Genomic DNA, 19,772 nt, shown 5'->3' with positions numbered 1-19,772 from the left:
GGCCAGAGGCGGCGCCAAAAAACAAAGATCAAGCCACACAAATCACAAATGGATGAACTGGTAAAGATAAACTAACCCAGTTCCACAACATCAATATTTCAGGTGCGGCCTGGTACCAGTCGGTCCACGGACTGGAACCAGGTTTGGACACCCCCTGGCGTACAGTGGTATAATAATAAAATACAAATATACTTTTAACATTTTAAATAAATGTAATTTATTTGGGCTACACAAGTACTACATTTAACAGCCAAAAAAGATTCAAAATGAGTACAGTAAAAAATAAATCCCCAAAACATTTAATTTCTTCGCAATGTTAGTCCTTTTAATGGATACAACTCATGGGCTTCTTTACATTGCTCATCAGTTTGCAGTCAACGGATTCAAACCCTTAACTATCAAAAACAAAGTGCTTGTAATAAACAAAAGATTTCCACAGGCCAACCGAAAACCTAACTCCTAAAAACCTTCTCGTGACAGTAGTGTGTGCTAAAATGCAGTGAATTACATTTACAAATGCTTTTATTTCAGACCGATAAATGGAAAACATAAGAGGAGGAAAAAAAAAAACCCAAAAAAACACAAGAGGCGGTGGAATTCATAACATCTTACATGGAGCTACATTCAGCAGGTCACTTGATGCTCCTCGGTGTCCTGGTACCAAAATATTCTATTAAGTGAGACCAGTGAGCAGCATTGAATATTCACAGTGGTCCAGGGCCTCATATCCACAAACTGGGGATACAAATTCCAAATTGGTCATTTGTCAGCATAACAAAAACAAAAAACAACGGGAATTCACAAACTAATAGGTTGGTAGTCAAGGAACTTAAATAGTTATTTATGGTAGCACAATTCACAGCATTTGGGGAATGATTAACTGTTGCTTTGTCGTATTTTTACCTTGTGTTGTGAGCTTCATTTAAATCAATACTCAAGTCAACTACGGAAAAAAAAATGATTGAGCAGTTGATGTGAATGACTACAGGAGTTACTAGATTTTGCATGGATGTCTTCTGAACAAAAAAAAACATTTATGTTTAAATGTGAATGTTTGAATGAGTCCCGATTTTCCAAAATGGAGGATTTTAAAACCTTTTTTTAACTCCCCATGACGATTTATCATCTTCACAAGCTTTTGCCAACCTGGCATAAATCGCACGCAGGAAGGCAGGCAGGCACATCTGGTGTGGTTTCACAGCAACCCGGCCTGAGGTCGGTCACATTTGTCCTATTCGGAATCCACATCGGGGTTCAGCCCCAACGCCACGTCTATCCAAGTTCGGCGCTTGGCACTGGGGAAGTCCTTCCCCAGGGAGCCCCGCGTGCGCGGTCTTGATGCCTCAACACCAACGGCCACCTTGGGGGGTACAAAACGCTCAACTTTGCGGGGACGCCCCCTCCCGCGTTTCTTGGGCCGGAACTTGGCTTTGGTTTCCGGAAGAAATGGCGAATCCCTGTCCTCTATTTCTTGACTTTTGTGGAACCTTTGCTTCTTTGGAGGTCTCCCTCTCGCCCGATGTGCGGAAGACGGCCTCGAATCAGAGCATGGGGTCACTTCCTTCTCAGGAGCCGCTATTTCCGGGGGACGGTCCTGGTCTACGGGTTTGGCCGCGTCGGGAGGTGACGCCTCGTCCGGGGGGACGGTTGAGTCGGCATTGGAAGACGGGGGAGTAACGTCCGCGTCCTGGTTAGGATTCATGAGCATGAGCCTGTAGATGCCCTGGGCTGCTAAGACAATATACAAATATGTCACTGGAAGTGTACATTATCAATGCCCTTATTGCCCCATTACAGTTTTTTAGTTGATTTTTTTTTGCCTACTTTATTATTTGCTCTATTGTGTGGAATGTGTGTTTGAGGAATTTCGTTGTGTAGTATTACTATGCAAATGACAATAAAACTCTTGAATCTTGACTATCTGATGTTGAAAAATTAAAATTTTCTTCGTTCTGAATGACAGGTCCGCAGACTGACCTCATCAACAAATTTCATTGCACATATTTATGTGAGACAGTGTTACTTGTATTCAACTATAAAAAGTTAAAATATTCAGCAAATATGAGCCATCATTATTTTTATAGCAATTTTTTGATGTTGTGGTCGGGGACTACCTAAAATATTTAGATTTCTTCCCCCAATTCTCGTTTTCTGTAGCTTGAGATGTCACATATTCCTTTTGACAAAAAAAAGATTGTTTTCTCTATTTTCTACTCAGAAACAGGTGTTTTTGTGGAACAAAGCCATGTTTTGCTGCTAACTACTTAAGAAAGGCCGAGAAGAAGAACACGCTGGTTGTAAACTTACCGGGTTTCATAGATGAAGGAAGGATGAGTCTGCCCGTCTTGGAGCGAATCAGAGGGATGGCAAATTGTGGGGATGGAACCGGTCTAGTAGGGGGTGAAACACACTTGGGCTTCGGCGTGGGTGGCGATTCATTGTGTGGGATGTGATTTTGGGGCGCAGGAGGTGGAAGCGACGGGGCTTCGGGGTGGTGTTTTGGTACATCGGGAGGCGGAGACTTTGGTGGTGGCGGTGGAGCTGGGACTTGGGCAAGCTCCCTATTGAACTGGTACAGACTCTTGAAGAAAGGCTCAGCTTTAGCGTCACCTAACTGCTTTGAGCTACACCAGATGATTTTCAAATTGTGTCTGATCAGCTCGCTGGGCTTTCCTAATGAATACAAAACAAAAACTTCAGATTTTACGGTTACCTTGTCACCTAACGGCGGTGGCGGCAGCGCGCACCAGACAAGGAAGACAACTTCTTCACGTGAAGCGCCTGGATCTGCATCAGCTTCTTCTTCCTCTCCAGCAGGATGTCAGAGATTGATCTCAGCGTGTGGATTTCCTTCAAAGCCTAAGAACCAACAAGCAGAAGATGCCGTTGTAGAGGTCACAATTTATGTTTGCACAAAATTCCATGAACTACAATGAACTCTTTCAGTGGCAAACGTTGGAAAAGGAAACCTCTCGAGGGCCAGTATTTTTTGCATTTTCACTCATCTTTCAAGGCCAACAGAATATTGTGTGCAATGCTGATGTAAATATGGGTGCTATCAAATGAAAGATTGACTTCCTTACTTTGAATTACATGTAAATAATAGCTGTGTTATAAGTGTGGAAACACTGCCATCCAACGGTCATTGTTAGCACTACAGTGCTCAATTGTCTTAGGTAAGCATTAGTCAAGATTGACAGCTCCTCTCAATAAAAAAATGTATCTGACCAGAATTTTATTATTTATTATTGTTATTACTTTTTTAAAAGCTGAGAATTCTCGTCCTTGGCACTGAATGAGTTAAATAAAAAAAACTGGAAAGCTCGGTAACACCAACCATTCTGAGAAGGTTAAGTTTGGAGCCCCCGCTTTGACCGAGGACATTCTGGAGCTCGTCGAAAAGCGCGCGGTGCTCCGAGCGGCGTTGCTTCTCGGTATAGGAATGGTTCCTGCGCTTCGTCTTCCTGAAGTCGTCCGAGTCGCGCGTTGAAAAGGATTTACTTTGGGCCAGTTCCTTCAGTCTCGCAATGGTCAATTCTTGTTTGGAGGCCTCGATGGTCTCGACGTCTACAGAGGAGTCCGCCTAAATATGTCGTAAAATATCCATCAAATATTTGCATATTTTCGAGGAACGCTACCGAGTGTTTTTCACTTGTGAAACATGTATCAAAGGTTTTGTTTCACCTCACTGTTATGGTCTGCGCTGTCATCAGACAAACTGGATTCGCAGTCTTCTGAAGAACAACTCAGGTGCGCGTCCTTCATCGCCGGGGTTTCGTTAACGGCCGCTGGCACGTTCCCGGCGGAGACCTCCTCTTCAGCGACTTCGCTTTCGGGTTGTTTTGGGGGCTCCGGCTGAGGTAAGCGAAGGAGGGTAAAGCCGCCTGGCAGGGCGAAGCCGAGACGGTTTTTGACCTTCTCGCCCGGATTGGACGCCGGGCTGATTCTGAAGGAGTAGGTGCCGCTTTGGCTCAAGAAGCTGGGCGTTTTCGACGAGGGCGACACGGTGAGTGAGAGGGGCGAGCGGGCCGACCGCGGGAAGAGGTTGACGGTAGTGGGGGAGGCCGGCGGCCTCGGACTTTCGGGTTCCTGTGTCATACACTTTTGCTGCAACAAGTAAACTGAGGACAGGACACGCATGTTAAGAGTCAAGGAGATCATTTCAAGGAGGTATGATATCCACATTCATTATTTTTATTTACAATAGGCAGTCAAAAATTGTCTAAATGCACAGAATGTCAGCTTGTCAACAAGAAATGTCTTTAGTCCTCCTTGAAAGCAGACTCATTAGCGTTGTGTGGAATCAGAATAAGACTTTTGCAAACATAAGACTTTAACTTTTGAAAACGGGTATCCACAATCCATTATCTGAATACTACAAACGAACGAGCAATCAGATCATAAAGTGTTTAGTGGAATGGAAATCAAGATATTTTTTTTATAAATGTTGATTTCCCAATTAATATAACGATTGGTCGCAGCCCCACACGAGAGACTTTGTTTAGAAAAAGTCGTAGCTATTATATGGCATAAATATGACCAATTGAATGTTAATTGTTTTCCATTTTTATCCCCCCAAAAAAGACAACAGCAAATATTTTTGATTGCCAATTGAAAATAAACAGACAAAAGCACGCACAGATTTCTGATACATAAAAGTGAACGTACAAAGCGGATGGGTCCTGATGTCAGTGCTGTTCTTTGCTGACATCACCAAGGGTAGCAATCTGCTGTGAGCCACAAAATTTTGATTGGCAGATTTTACATCCGAGTCTTGATTGGCAGGTTTTGCATCCGAGTCTTGATTGTCAGGTTTTGCATTCATGTCTTGATTGGCAGGTTTTGGGTCAACTTTTTGCCCAGCAGCGCTTGCATTATGGTCTACCCTGCGAGCGATGTTGGCGCGAGGCCGCAGCCTGCCAGTGGCGTACGCTGCTAGGCGGTTGGCTGGGTGCAGTGAACCCATGCTGCCTAGCAACAGGTTAACATGCTTGTAGGTTTTACCATTCACCTGATTTTAGAAAACAAACAAATATGTAAGAAATCCGTTGCAGAAATTTGACCTGTTAATTCCACACGCAAAAAAAATACCCATATATGCATGCAAATGTAGGGACACAAATGACACACACACACATTAACATTTTAAAAGCCTTAAAAAAACTACCTTACATGTCAAATCAACCATTTTGTCATCCTACCACCAGGGGACAATGTTTCCCACGTTTGCATGACAAAAGCCTCTGCTTTTCACACCCTAATATATTATTTACCAGTGTGAAATGGCATTGAGTTTCTCAACTGATTTCTAATATATACAGTGCTAGCTTTTCATTTTCAACTCTCAAGCAATCTCATTCATGTTCTTGCGTCTAACCTGTATGGGTTCAAAAGACTGGTCCGGTTTGGTTCTTGCCACCATAAATCCGGCCGGCAACACGCCACCCAGGAAGGGTTTGACTCCGGGGCGCTGCATGGGCTGCTCTGGGTCTTCCTCAGCCGAGTCAGTCTCTTCATCTTTCGACTCTGGCTCTTTTTCATGAGTGCTTTGGTCCTCAAGTTCACCGCAACCCTTTTCTGATCGACCTATGCGCACCTGGAAGGCACCTGATGTTAATTCCCATCCTACAACAGAACCCCCCCTCCCCAAATCAGCTAAAAAAAACAATTGCAGACAGAAAACTTACCCTATAGGTGAGTTTGGACCCGCTGGGCTTCCGGAGAAAGATTTTGGCAATCGGGTAGATGAGATACGGTCCAATGGTATAGGGCTTGGAAAGATTATCTTGATTAAGACGGGTGCACAAAGTCTTCAAGATCATTTCCCGATCCTTCTCCCAGCGACATGCCGACTGGATCTCGATTTGTTTTTTAATCGGTTTCTCCTTGGATACTCTGCTTTCTGCATTAGAAGAAGAGGAAATACTGAAAACTCAAAAGTAGGAATGCCAAGAGATACAAATCCAAATACTTTTTAGATTTGTTTACTTGTCATTGGTCAGACTGCAAGAAAATGAACAATTTTGGCATGCATACATTTTTCCGTGTTTTTATATTATAACCACAGAAGACCAAATAACACATTTCCACATAATAATGAATGACTACATTTTATAATTTTTTCATAATCAACATTTTTTTCTTTACTTAAATTTAAATTGTGACAATTTAGACAGGTTTTTCCCCGCATGTTTTTTTGAAAGACGTGATGTCAGAACGGCAGAAAACACATTTGACTTGCGGTATGTTCAATAGTGATCAGTAGCAACGGCAACCGTGTCAGTGTCATCCCTAATAAAACGCATGTCAAATGCGTGGGAAATGATTGTGCTGCTTCTTACTTTGACTTTTGGGCTTGTCAGCATGTTCAACCCGTGCCTTGCGCTTGGTGCCCTTTGTCGGAACGCAATCCGTGGTGTTTTGGGATGGCGGCATGTTAACGAACGGACGAACGCGTGCGCAGGTCAGGAAGCTCTCCAGGTACTTGTACACAGGATCTTTGTCCACTTCTTGAATCTGCAATTACAAATTGATGTTTCGCATTGACGGAAAACCTCCATTTGTTTATTTACTCATTCTACCTGTTGCGTGAGAAATGCCTTATTCTCTTTGACAGGCTTTACGAGGGGCGCACATAGGTTTTTGGGTTGAAAGAGTGGATCTGGATCCGCGTCACCAATCTTGCGATTCCACAGCTTATTAGACGGCGAGGCGGTACACGGCTTGTGCTCAGGGTTGCTTCCTCCTGGCAGAAAACACAAAAAGCCCAAATGACTCCTGACTCCTATTGTGAACGTTTTAGGGATTAAAAGAAATCTGTTGTGGTACATTCTTTCAACTAAAATTCAAACATGCAATCAAGTTAACCAACCGCTAATCTTACCACTACTTGCTTCATCTCTTTGGGGTCCATCCTGTGTTGTCTGCATGGAGCAAACACAGCCAAACATGCATGCAGGCTGGCGGCAGTGGGGCAAGTCCGCGTCCGTATTAATGAGGCTGGAGCAGACGCAGCCCAGTCGGCAGAAATCTTGTCTGCATTCTGGTCCCGCCGGCTTCCTAGTTGGACATGGGGGGGATTTCTCAGCCTCCTGGGGCTCCGTCTGATTATAAAACAGGAGGAAAAACTGGAGTCCTTAAGGTTGTTTCATGAAAACTAAACACATTAAAGTCACAATATCCATTTGAAGATTTCAACTTTACTTTCACGCCAACCACCACAGCTAACACAAGCTGTGTGCATTTTGTTAAACTAGTTTAACTGCAGCTGAAAAAATAAGCCTAACATAAGAGACTACTGTTTAGGTTTACATGTGCACGCGACATTGACAACAGTCTTGCAGTCATTTCAAAAACTGGAGCGTTGATACTATGCATTAGAAAATTTGCCGAAATCTCTTCTTGTCTGGTGGACCTAATATCATGAGCTCTCTAGTCCTGTGGGATTTGTATTTCGTCCCATCCCAACCAGTTACCATTAAGCATCGTGGTGCAGATCTGAATAATAGTGAGTGGATATTTGAAAAAAAGGAGAGATTGCTTTTTTTTTTGTACCTTGTTGGTCAGCACTGCAGCCAGAGAGGCCAAAACCCTCCCTGATGTCAGAAGAGTTCGAGAGCAACCCTGGTTCACAACATCGTCCTCCATCCCCAACAGTTTTTTCTCAGCATTTGGTGGGTCAGGTGATTTGATGGCCGCTCTGAAGGTAAGGCGATATGAAGATGTACCATTACAAAAATGACTTCTTATGTACGGTTCCACCCCTAGAGTCTCGGGGCAAGAAGGAAACTGTTATCGAGTCGTTACCCGTGCAGACTAGAATCAGTACAAGTTGAGGTGGTCGCAGTTGTCGTTGAGCACGGCGGCGGCGACGAAGTCAACGCAGCATAGAGCAGCGGCTTATAGGAATGCGGGAGGGGCTCGTTGTTGATGTCAGCAGCAACTTTGCGGTGCTTGAGGGCGCTGTCCAGTGTCTTCACGTAGCTGGCGCTCTTAGCGGGCAGCTGGTAGGCCACGGGGCCCTCGGGGCCCGTGGAGAAGGCTGCGGCGCGTTCGCTGATCTGCTGGGCCTCACTCTCCAGGTACTCGTCCAGCATGTTGCTGCAGAAGGCCGACATGTTCTTCTGGGAGCCTGGAAAAACAAAAAAAGAAATGATCATGAGTGCATATTCAAAAGCTGGTAAGGGATTCAGGATAAGGCAGAAGCCAGCTCACCATCGTTTTGTTGCTTGCTTTGACCAAACTTGTTCTTCCAACCCTTTATTTTGGTCACGTCACTCGTTTTTCCTGTTCGGGAAATGAAAGCCAATCCCTCACCTGCAAAGCAAACGTGCCGCATCAGACTGTCACCGTCACAGTGCCGCATTCACTTCTAGGCCTGGAGGATTCATCCCATGTATTGAGCATTCCTTCTTTTTTTCATGAACTTGTTGACTTCTGTATTCAAAGTGTGTCCATAATGACATCCATTCCTTCCACAAATAACATGGTAGCAAACAGGAGCTATTTTATAAAACCAGTCGGTGTTGCCAACTTTGCAATTTCCTTGCAATAAGTAAGCAAATTGTCAAATCACTTGCAAATAAATGTATATTTAATGACCAACAATATGTTTTAAATGTAATCGTAGGTCTAGTTATCATGAAATGATATTACATGGGAGGTGGCACTCCTACAGAGGTCGCCATGTCTGTTATAGCTATGAGCAGCAGGAGGAGGTGTGTATTGCTGCATTTACCGTAATGCAGTAATAGTAGCTTTAGGGCCTAAAGCTACGACAGGCGCATAAGGAAAAATGACACATGGTCCCTTTAAGTGCCAGTTTATTGGCCAGTGCTGCATTTTGATTGGATAATTAGTTTTCTGGGGTGTGTCTCAGACGTGATGTATGCTGACTTACTGTCATGGTCCTGTGTTGGTGGGTTGAAGGGTGACAACGGCAGGCGAACCCCTAAGTAGTGAAGGTCGATAGGCTTGCTGGGGTCCAGAGAGCACAACTTCAAGCCGACTGGAAAAAAAAAAAAAAAAAAAAAAAAAAAAAAAAAAAAACAGATTTGACATTGGCTGTTTGTTTTTAATGGCATTGTGATTGTGTACATTTGAAAGTGTGTGCTCACCCTCCTGCAGGACAGGGTGGATCACCTGTCTGTGCTTGGCCACTTTAAGGTCCTGTAATAAGATGGTCTCCAGGCGAGCAATCTTCTCCTCCGTCGTCTCTGGAATGGTCTCTTCTATAATTTGTCAAATGATTAGATTTCATAGATGACAAATGAGTGGGACAGAAGCGGTAAAACAGCACAGGGGCTTCGTACCGGTTTCCATTGGCTGTGTGGGAGTCATCAAGGAGGAATCGGGCAATACGGGTGAAGTTTTATGCGTTGGCTCGGTTTGGACGTGACTCTCCAGAGCTTCCTGCGACAAAGAAAAGCAGCCTAGTTTAAAGGCATACGACCCTGTTACCCTGTTAAGCTCACACTCTTAATTTGGCTTCACGAGCAGTCTTGGCGTGGCCTCAGAATGCTCAGTTGTGCGTTTTTATCATTGATTCTGTGCATCACACATTGCCAAGTGGTTTTTTTTTTCTAGTTCTAAAATAGCTACAGGAAGCAGGCACAAGGAGGCACCAGTTCCATCCAACAAGTGTTAACCACAAGGAGAGAGGTGAAAGTCTTCGAGGGTTACATGTTAGCAGTGCTGGCTGATAATCGTGAGCAATGTTTCCTTGTAAATCAAATTCAACTTCTTACATTTGTCTGTCACTCATGTGATTACACATCCTTGTTTACATTTACCATGGATACCAAAAGTCCAAAATGGCCACCACATCTCACATTGCAACACAGTTGTCTAAGGATAGAGCATGTGAAAAGGCTAAGGCATTGCAGTGTTTATTTTTTTCATAAATGGTAGGTTCAACTTATTTCTCTGCTTTTTTACAGTTACAGCTGTTGCCTTATAAATAAAGGTGATTTGAGACTACATATTTTGGGCCTCACGCCAATTAAAAAAATGTAAGTATAACTTTGTTCTAGGGCTGGTATGCAGGAATTTCCTTTCAGTCGATTTCAATGGAAAACGTCACAGTAATTCCGAAAGGGAGTCACAGAGTCGATTCATTTGTGAATCAACATTCTGCTGTAGCTACGAATACTCTATTACCCTCTATTTTGTTCTCAAATCTTTTAATGTGTTCAAAAAAAAAACAATGAGCAATAGGGTATTACCATTATTCAGGTATGTTTTGCATCGCACAGAAATATTTTAGTATAAGGCAGTATGTATTACTGTATTATGATTGTATTATATTACAGTATTTTTATTTTACAATTCCATGACAATTATAAATCATGTTGCTAATACAGTTCACCGTTTTTGACAGATTAGTTAACCATTTTATAACGCATCTATTCATGCATAGGTATTAAAGCCACTATAAATGATGAAACCTGTACAAATAAACATCGTTTACATTTTATAGTATACGTATTTTAGTCATACATAAAACTGCTGACCAGAAAAAAGTAGAAACTGGGAGTTTCAACAGAAATGAAAAGACCTTGTCTTCCTTTATTGCTCTAACTGCATTTGATTATTATTTTATTAGTTTAATCTCAAAGTATTGGTACAGCACAAAGTTTCGGCACTCACGACTGCAACCAATAGTACCATTAACTTTGTCAAATTTTAAGAAAAAATGGAATAGCTACAGTAAGTCTTTATTTACAATTATTTATCAGTGTTTTTTATTGGGAAATTTCTCCATAGCACCAGTGGTATTGGTACTTGGTATCGGTGATTACTCCAAAGTTGAGTGCTCATACTGGTATTAGTATGAAAAAAAGTGTGTTTTGAACATCTGCAATATTTTGGAGAAGTAGCCAAAACATCGTTGGATGGTAAGTTTGCAGGTCTTTACCCTGGTGGAGAATGAGATGAAAATGTGGCCCTCAACTTCATCCACTTCAGCCTCTGCGGTGACGCCCCCTGAGGGATTCCTGCAAGGTGCGGGCCACCATGTTGTCGATTTCCATTTTTTTCCCAATCTGCTCCAGTGCCCGTTTCTGTTGGCGTGTCGCCTATGAACGCTTATCTGGGCGGACGGCTCAGAATTTGCACAGGATATTTTTGGAATCATAACGTGCGGCCTCTTTCTGGGCGATTCGTCATCGTCGTCACTTTTCGTACGTGGACGTTTGGGCACAAGCCTGCTGAGATCTCCAAGGGCTTGACTGTCTTGCACACATTGAGCGACCGCCTGAGGCTTGGCCACGGGAGCCGATGTGTTTGGCTTGAGGACCGTGTTGGATTGTTGCTCAATGGGGAGATAAACAGAGTCAGCTATCGGTGAGCTGCGTGAAGACATAGATCCAAATCAGCAAAGCATTCAAACCACATCATCTTCATTTAATGACTATTTGGACTAGTGTGGGTCCTGTAGTTAACTAAGAAATCATTTTTAAAGTTATATATGCCCCCAGAAACACCTTTTTTTCTGTATGCCGTCTTATGGGCATGAGACATTCTGAACCATACCAAACATTTAATGTACAACATATAGTGATGACTAGCTTTTTATCCCCCCAACTAAATCTGTTAATTGTGCAAATCGCAAAATTGTTTAGTGCGCAGCTTGAAATAAACTATTGTCAAGTCAAGTTTATTTGTAAAGTCTGAAAGGGCTTCCTTCACGAGAGAAAAGATGTCATACGGAGACTTCTTTTCATCATAAATACACAACAGCATCCCCTGAACTATTGCTTTATTTTGTTATTAAAAATCAAATTGTCTATTTAGAAACCTGGGAGAACACATTAAAACTGTGTTAGTTCATGATCAGCTCTTTAAATAAAGCAGTTCTTCTTCTGCCCAGAACGTCCAACAAGGTTATAGATTATCTATTACATTGTAGTAGTTTAATCTTGCTCCTTGGCGGAGGTAAATGTTTACACAACTGAATCCCGGTCCTGCAACGTTGATGTGAAATAAATTTGTATGGAAATTTGAATGCACTGTAGTCTGTCACTGAATGCATCTAATGCAAAAACATTAAGCAGTAATTTGGCTCCTTGGTGAATGTAAGTGGTTCCATCCATATGAATACTGAAATAAAATGGATGCACTTTCAATAGGATGGGACGAGATCTTGCAAGATTAGAATGCCACAAGATTTCTTGTCCCTGCATAGCATGAGATCTGCTTTGTTTTGGCTGTTTTGTGGCTTGTTGGGCCACAAGTGAAGTAAAAAATAAAAATAAAAATACTGATTCTCAAAAAAAATTATAAAAGTTTTCCATTTATGTGAATGTTTGGGTGAAAGTTAGTTGCAGTTTTATTTGATTAGTTATTTGGTAGCTGTGTTTATAACAGTTATTTTTTTTTTAACCAAGCCAAATAAAAACATACACATCTATAAATGGAGGATATCCAAAAAGATTACCTTTGGTCCACAGCATCAGTTTCAGTGTTGTCCAAAGATGTGCTTCCCAGTTGTTCCTCATGTGGTTGTTCCACATGCGGTTTCATGTTGAGCTGCAGCATCTCCGCCAGGATGTTGCTCGAATGAGATTCAAACGTTTCAGCCCTGAAGCCCCTGGCAAAAGGATTGTGGCTGATCTTCAGCTTTGTCACAAGAACATTCTGGTAGGTGGTCACTGCCATGAACTCTGTCTGCGGGAAGGTGAAGGTCAAGCTTTTGGGTTCGGCGGTCGGTGGCTGTGTGATGTCGTCTGATAGGGGGGTGATATGAAGCTGAGGGATGTAGCGGTGCATAGAGGTGAGGACGATGTGGCCGTCCAGATTGTTGGGGTTGTTGGTCACTTTGAGTTTGTAGAAGGACAGCATGACGCCCGTCAGGTGCGAGCCATGGGTCGGGGAGTGGTGGTGGAAAAAAGCCTGCGGTGGAACTTGGTCCTGGTATTCGGCCGGGCCCACAATTTCCCAATTGGGCGAGTTCCAGCGGTACTTGTACTTGTCCGAAGGCGCGATGGAGAGGATCACGCTGTACTGCTGCTTCGGGTCCAGTCCAGCCAGGCGGTAGCGACAGTAAGGAAACATGCGACGGCCCGGCTTGGTGATGATCATCTCGGTACCGCAGCTGTGGAACTGTTTCCACACGCGGTCGTTCTCCAGCGTCACACTCACGCCATCGCACGTCACCGTGTCAGGGTGCTCGTAATCCGGATTCGGGCGGCCAAAATCCACAACCTCCGATTGCGAGATACTCATGGCGTACGCGGCCGAGTCAGATGCTGAGGCAATGCGCGATCCGGCCGGGCTCGCCCCCGAAGGAGCGGCCAGTGTCACGGCAGGCTTTGCCGGGCTGGCCTCGGCGGGGGAGTGGAGGGCCGTTACACCGTCGCTGTTGCTCGCCATGGAGATTGCTGTGGTTGGAGAAGGAGGTGTCGAGGACGGGACGGCGGTGACTGGACCTAATGTGGGGGCGTTAGCCATGACCGCCTCCTCGACATGCTCGTCCTCCATGGGTATGGGTTCAATGTCTGTAGTGGGCATCATTGGATTCACTCGATCCTATATGAAAATAATATACAGATTAGAGCAAAATATAAACAAAACATTCTTGAATTTTAAGCGAGGATCAAGCGCTATTCCATTCCGTGTTCTATTTTATTGGAGAGCTGCACAGCCCTCGTGCTCTCCTTTTATTCCATCCATGCCGTGCATGTTTTTGGCGTGCGGGAGGAAGCCGGAGTGCCCAGAGAGAACCCACGTGGGCTTGGGGAGAACATGCAAACTCCACACAGGAAGGCCAAAGCGAGCTGGAGTTGAACTTGGGTCCCTGAACTGTGAGGTAGACGTGCTAACCACTGCCACACCAAGCAGCCTTTCCTTTCATTCCTTTGATGTAAATCCAACAACTATAGGTGTAAAAATTAAAGCGCACCACTTTTCAGCTTTTTGAGCGATTAAGAGATATGCCATTTTCAACACTGTGATAGTTTTCATTTGCAAAAATAAAGATATATACGGCTAATGAAGAAAGTTAATGATATATGTATATAAAACAAATTGAATATTTGTTAAACTGTCAAACACATAACCACTAAATAGTTCGTATTTGTTTACGGTTTGAACTTGTAAGCAACTTTAAATATCATTAGGCGGTTTGGGGATCATAGTCCGTAGATGCAAAGGAATAATATGTAAACCCGAGTAAAAATACATAGATAGTAATGTCGTAAGGTTAACAACAATTTATACTAAAAGAAGACCTCGTGCTTAATGATCGATCTCTTTCCAAAATGACAGTAGAGAACGTGCGTTGTTTTGAGACAGTCAGAAACGCATCAAAACACCCTATACTCCCAATGTCGGGACGTCATGCGAGAATGTTTTCAAATGTTTCAGTGGCCGTTTCTCGTTCGCTTCGACACCGACAAAAACGGACTTTGACTTTCCCGCTACAAGTGGGACCTTCATCGGCGTGACCGACCAATGGCAGCTCGGTGTCTCCGCGTGGAGGACATGGCTGACACGGCTGGGCCGTGGTCTTTCAACTTGAAATAAATGAACCCAAAACGCCACGGAAGTCTATATCGCGTTGCCGTGTGGAATTAAAAACGAGATTAAATTCAATTAACGTCGGGTTTAGTCAGGGGGGAGGGGGACAGGTCGACAACGCCATAAAGCTAAACACAATCATACAGAGGTGTTAATCGCTACAAAAAGGCACGTCGCCACTACAACCTCAAATGCAGTCCCGTGGCGGTCAAAATACTACCGACGTCCAAAAGGCACGCTAAAGGGTGGAATTAGGAGTGGGAAACAAAAAAGGGGGAGATAAATAAAGAGAGAGCGCTTAGGCAGGCCGCCACTCACCAAGTTGGAAAAGTTGCAGTTTCCTCAAACGCCTCACCTCTCCGCTCCGGCAGGCCCGCCTCGTGCGTGGCCTCGGTAACTGCGGTGCAAGCCAACGTGGGCCGGTTGCTGCCGGAGAAGGGACGTAAACACTCCCAAAGTGTTGCTACGTCGAGGCAAAGTGGCAAATAATGGAGGCCGGAGGGAGCCACGCCAAAGCCGGGATCTTTCTCTCTTGCATCGATCGAGCCTGCGCGCGTACACGCCGACGAGCCAGGGAGGCGCATACACAGAATCACCCCCCCGCCCCCCTTACCCCATCCCCCGTCCTTCTCCTCCACCAATAGCGCGTGATCCTCGCTTAGTCAGCGTGAGCAAAGCGGGATATTTTGCCCCTTTTTTCTTCCAACTCCAAATGGAAATAAAGAATAAAAACTAAGAGAAGTTGTTCACAAAATGTTTGTAAGAGTTATTCGCCGCCGGGGTCCGGCCTTGGAGATGGAAGTTCACGCACGAACACAACAAACGTTGGTTGAACGAGACCATGACGTCACGCATTGGCGCCACGGTTCCCCGACAGCCAATGAGCACGCTTCTTCTTGCTCAGCTCGAAGTCAACTTGAAGTCATCAAAACGTTACACCCGAATGATTTTTTTAAAAAACAGCCGAAATTAACAATGTCTTATCCGAAAAAGAGAGCGACTTTCCCAAGTGTGGTGACTTTTTTTTTTTGTTTTTTAATTTGACAAAGCGGTTCGTCAATGACTCGTCGTTGACTTGGTTGGGACAAAATGGCGGCTACTGAAAACTACCGTAACATTGCAAGTGTCGCAATGCTAAAACAATCGATTTTTTTTTGCTGTTTAAACAACTGATGTAGTTACAAGATAGCCAGCTGTCTCGTGACAATTAAAGAAAAACCAACAAAACTGAAATACGAAGCCAACTAACTAAATCATTTTTTTCATTTTAGATTTCTTGACTCAACTTCACAGGAGGGTGATTGTAACTTCTAAATCATTTTTTATGAGGCTATTGTGAGCTTAGTTCGTTAACAGATTATGACAATATGAGATAAGAATGCATTCAATACCTTAAAAATATCTGACATAAAAAGAATCTGTCAAATATTTTCACCATTTTAAAATGGCTGCTGATTGTTTAAAACATGTTTGTGGATTATTTGTTGTAATTAAATGGCTGTAAATACTGGAGCAAGCTAACATGACTTATGTGCAACACAATAACATGAATAGAATTTGGAATCTGACTGATGCTTTTGGGGGTAAAATTTAATTGATCAACACTGCTAACATTTTTAGATATGTTTAACATGCGTTATGTCATTCATTTTCATGTGTTAAATAATCATCGCAATCTCAAAAGAATTAATGGCGCTTTAAATGAATGTTTGTGGCTTTGTTGCGATAAAGTGGCCACTACTGAAATTTTAATAGCAAAAGTACAAAAATCAGGAGGTAGGCTGCTATTGATGCTGATTTCTCCCAGTTTTATAAACAAAGAGTAGTTTGGCGCACAAAGAACTAAAATATATGCACTTTCCTGTCTTGATTCTAAAACCTGGAACTAACGAAGTAATTTTATTAGTACGACATTTTACCACTTTAATATTTATTGGGCAGATAAAACAAATGCTGTGTGATAGAAAGACACTGCAATAAACCTTCCAAGCAGGCCTCAAGGATTATAATGTACCATTTTTATTGAAATGGGAGGCGGGTCAAGCAGTATAAATGCGGTCTTGACATTTGCAGGGAACTTAACTGCATTGCAAGTTGGGTTTCACACAGCAGAATCAATTTTCACCGTTAGGTACTCCATTCAATACCAAGACGTAAAATACAATTTAAAAAAAGGTTTTATTTTAGCCAAGGTGGAACTTTTATACTGTTCGCAATGCAAAGAGCGGTGCCTATTCGTGATATCTTACAATACTCTGTGAATCAAAGTTAACTAAAAACAAACAACTAGTGAATAAAAATCAGTCGTGTTAAGCGGTTAATTTTATAGACTAATTTATCGGAATTTTTTTCACGGGTAATCACAACAGCAATTTTCTACTAAAATCTCGGAATAATATAAAATCATCAAATAAAAAGATATTTCACTTCAAAAACTGCTGTAATATTTTTCCTTGATCGCTTTAGATGAACCTTTTCCCGCAGAGGTTTAATTCTGCCCATTAGCAGAATTTTGGCTCGAAACTTGAAGTCAAACCAACATTTTGCGGGTCACATAATATGACGCGGTGGGCCGGATCTGGCCCCCGGGCCTTGAGTTTGACACCTGTGGTCTACTTCATCTCTTAAGGTAAAACTTTACCTTTGAAAGCCCTAATAAAAATACAAACCGATTTCTGGTTAGAAATCTTTTATCTTCTCGACAGTCTGAAGAAGATATATTTTCCAAATGTTCTTGACAAAAAACCAGGCTATTCCCAGTCTTCTACTTGCATGGATTTGTAAGATTTGGAGAAAAGCTCTCTATCTGGAAGACCATACAAATAGTCCGGTTTACCTGGAGCAACACCAACGCCGCCACTACTTTTTCCAGAAGTTCTTGACAGCGAAGAAGCCTTTACCAATCCCAAACACGTATGGACTGATGGACGTGTAGGACGTTGAGATAAAGAACTCCAGTTCAGCCCAAAAGGGAAAGTCAGTGGCATTAAAAGTCATTTGGAAAACCAAATACAGAGTCCAGTCTACCTGAAACAACGCCATCGCCGCCAGGATCGCAACGGTGCTCCGATGGAGCCCTCGAACGTTCCGCCGTTTTTTAGTCCGGGTCGAGTCGCTCACACTGGCGATGGGCTTCACCGCCGTCCTCGGACCGAGCAACGCGGCGACGATGAGGCAACTTGTGAGCGTGACGATGACCAGTGGCAGCAGGTAACACAGAAGGATGAAGGTGTATTTGTACATACGGTTAACCGTTGGACAGTGATGGTTACTGCATAGAAAGAAGTCCGGGGGGCATCCTTTGTGGTTCCACGTACGGTTCCCCATCAGATCCCCTGTTGGACTTTGCAAGTTCATGACCAAAATGGGAGCGCTCAAAAAGATGGAGGTACCAACGCAAAGCCTAATCGCCATCCAAGCGGCGCGGATGTTATCCAGGTAGATGGGAAGATGGACCCTCTTGTTGGTGTATCTGAGTTTCTGGTAGCGGTAGACACTGATGAGGACGGTGAAGAGGATGCTGCTGATTTCTCCCAACACCGCCAAGAACTTGAGCCAGCGGCATAACCACGCATCCAAGACGACATAGGACCTTTGAAGAATGACGATATCGTAGACGTTGACGACCGCGATCTCCTCCAGATTGGCGGCGGCCAGTCCCAGAAGAAACATATCAAATGCCTTGACCGAGGTCTGAACGGTGGAGTAGATGAGATAGACGTTACCCGCAAGGCCCATGCAAGAAATGAAGACTCTTAAAGCCAAGAGGTAGAAGGAAAATTCAAGCATCGTTGAATTTAAGTGAGATCGGCGCACGATTTGAAGAGAATCCGTCTCTATCCATCCAAGACCAAACACTTCTTTTTAAGGAGTCCTCGGAGATGCCTGGAGCTTGCTGATTGGCTGAGCTCATTATACAGACAGCAAAACAAAAAGCATGCTGGAAAGATTTGAAGGCTGGGCGTCATTAAATTTTCACCTCTGAGCTTTTCAAAAGCGTCACCCAGAGACGAGACTTTCAGTCGGGTCGGATTTAGGTTGGTGACATGTTGTCGGGATGTTATATGTCCCCGAGTTGACATCGGCAAATGCATATTTACAACACCAGTTTGCACGACGTGAATTTGATTTGTGCCGTCATCAGTCAGTATCTACAGCATGTTGATTAAAGAGCACACATCAAAAGCTCTTTTCTGTCTACGGGAAGACTAGTCTTACAGTAAATCAAGCTTTATGATAATGAAGGCCTCACTGATTCATTCATTCATCCCAATTATAGCACAACATTACACTTGAGCAATGCAGAGGCCGTGTGAGTAACAATAAATTTGACAATTACAACGGCAAGTGATGAACTGATCATAGGGGATGTCCCGATGCAACTTTTTTTACTCCTGGTATGATATTGGGTACTGGATACTGTCCGATACTGATATTGAGCCTAGAATACTGTCTGACACTGATATTCGGGCCTAGATTATGCTCCCATAATGATATGGGTCCGATATGATCATATCAGCAGGAACAATACATGCTTTTGTTGATTTTAACAATAGTTAGCAAACAGTAGGAATGAGAAATTATGACCCAGTTATTGCGCTTGATAAAAATTAGTTTGATACCCATGATGTGGACCAATATAAACTGATGGTGTTTTTTTTTGGGGCTGATATGGGAACAATATTCGATATCATTATCGGATCGGGATTCCTCTACACACGGCACTAGAAACCATCATGCTCAAATTAGCGGCGTTGTTATTGTTTCCAATTGTATTGTTTGAAATTCATGGCCTACGGGTGTTTATCATATATTTACTTTTCCAAGTTTTTGTTTTGCAATACAAATTAGAAAGTTATGTGAGGCTATTTTACTATTATATTTAGTATTTTGGCGACACACAATGGTATGGGGCCTTTAAGGACATTTAGAGAAAATAGAAATTAAAGTCAACAAAATATATATATATATATATATATATATATATATATATATATATATATATATTATTGAATGCTTGCATGACAGTACAGGACCAGATATTTTTTCTATGGGGGTAAACTGTTTTTGAAATCCAATCAAATGGTTTAGGACCTTAGCGGTTCCACTCAATTTTTTCCCATCATGTGAAATCTGAATGATGAGCCTAACAGTTGACAAGCCATAATGGGACACAGGGGTCTCGTGATGTTGACAGAGGACCAGTTCATGTTTCAGCTTGTCTTTTTCCTCTGCTAGCCTAGCGCATCATCTAT

At 43.1% G+C, this 19,772-nt stretch overlaps 2 protein-coding genes across 3 annotated transcripts; both read right to left on the bottom strand.

Annotated features, from left to right (window-relative positions):
• Positions 1 to 192: 192 nt before the first annotated feature.
• On the bottom strand, positions 193 to 15,097 carry mgab (MAX dimerization protein MGA b). Of its 2 annotated transcripts, none has more exons than XM_088404126.1 (20): positions 14,836 to 15,097; positions 12,437 to 13,527; positions 10,916 to 11,348; positions 9,312 to 9,411; positions 9,117 to 9,230; positions 8,900 to 9,007; positions 8,215 to 8,316; positions 7,807 to 8,131; positions 7,555 to 7,699; positions 6,884 to 7,103; positions 6,582 to 6,745; positions 6,342 to 6,516; positions 5,688 to 5,902; positions 5,378 to 5,596; positions 4,669 to 5,011; positions 3,685 to 4,121; positions 3,338 to 3,583; positions 2,748 to 2,859; positions 2,308 to 2,673; positions 193 to 1,731 (listed from the first exon to the last, which is right to left on the bottom strand). In XM_088404126.1, the coding sequence occupies exons 2-20, from the start codon at positions 13,510 to 13,512 to the stop codon at positions 1,232 to 1,234; spliced, it is 5,400 nt and encodes a 1,799-aa protein (XP_088260252.1). In that variant the 5' UTR covers positions 13,513 to 13,527; positions 14,836 to 15,097; the 3' UTR covers positions 193 to 1,231. The 2 variants fall into 2 exon arrangements, with proteins under 2 accessions (XP_088260252.1, XP_088260253.1); XM_088404127.1 differs by having other exon boundaries at positions 193 to 1,728.
• Positions 15,098 to 17,376: 2,279 nt separating this feature from the next.
• ora6 (olfactory receptor class A related 6) lies at positions 17,377 to 18,321 on the bottom strand. Its single transcript, XM_088403662.1, has one exon. The coding sequence runs from the start codon at positions 18,304 to 18,306 to the stop codon at positions 17,377 to 17,379; it is 930 nt and encodes a 309-aa protein (XP_088259788.1). The 5' UTR covers positions 18,307 to 18,321.
• Between the last annotated feature and the right edge of the window lie 1,451 nt (positions 18,322 to 19,772).

This window comes from Hippichthys cyanospilos, chromosome 20 (assembly GCF_059441005.1).
Source record: "Hippichthys cyanospilos isolate Australia breed blue-spotted pipefish chromosome 20, RoL_Hcya_1.0, whole genome shotgun sequence".
Taxonomy (NCBI): Eukaryota; Metazoa; Chordata; class Actinopteri; order Syngnathiformes; family Syngnathidae; genus Hippichthys; species Hippichthys cyanospilos.
The sequence above is the reverse complement of the archived record's forward strand: the minus strand, read 5'-3'. Positions and strand labels throughout refer to the sequence as shown.

Excerpts from the sequence above, each read along its gene's own strand:
- ora6 (XM_088403662.1), bottom strand. The coding sequence starts at position 18,306 with ATGCTTGAATTTTCCTTCTACCTCTTGGCTTTAAGAGTCTTCATTTCT.
- mgab (XM_088404126.1), bottom strand. The coding sequence starts at position 13,512 with ATGATGCCCACTACAGACATTGAACCCATACCCATGGAGGACGAGCAT. Across the intron at positions 8,132-8,214 it reads AAGCAAGCAACAAAACGATG|GCTCCCAGAAGAACATGTCG; the intron begins GTGAGCTGGCTT and ends TTGTTTTTCCAG. Across the intron at positions 5,012-5,377 it reads AGTCTTTTGAACCCATACAG|GTGAATGGTAAAACCTACAA; the intron begins GTTAGACGCAAG and ends TTCTAAAATCAG.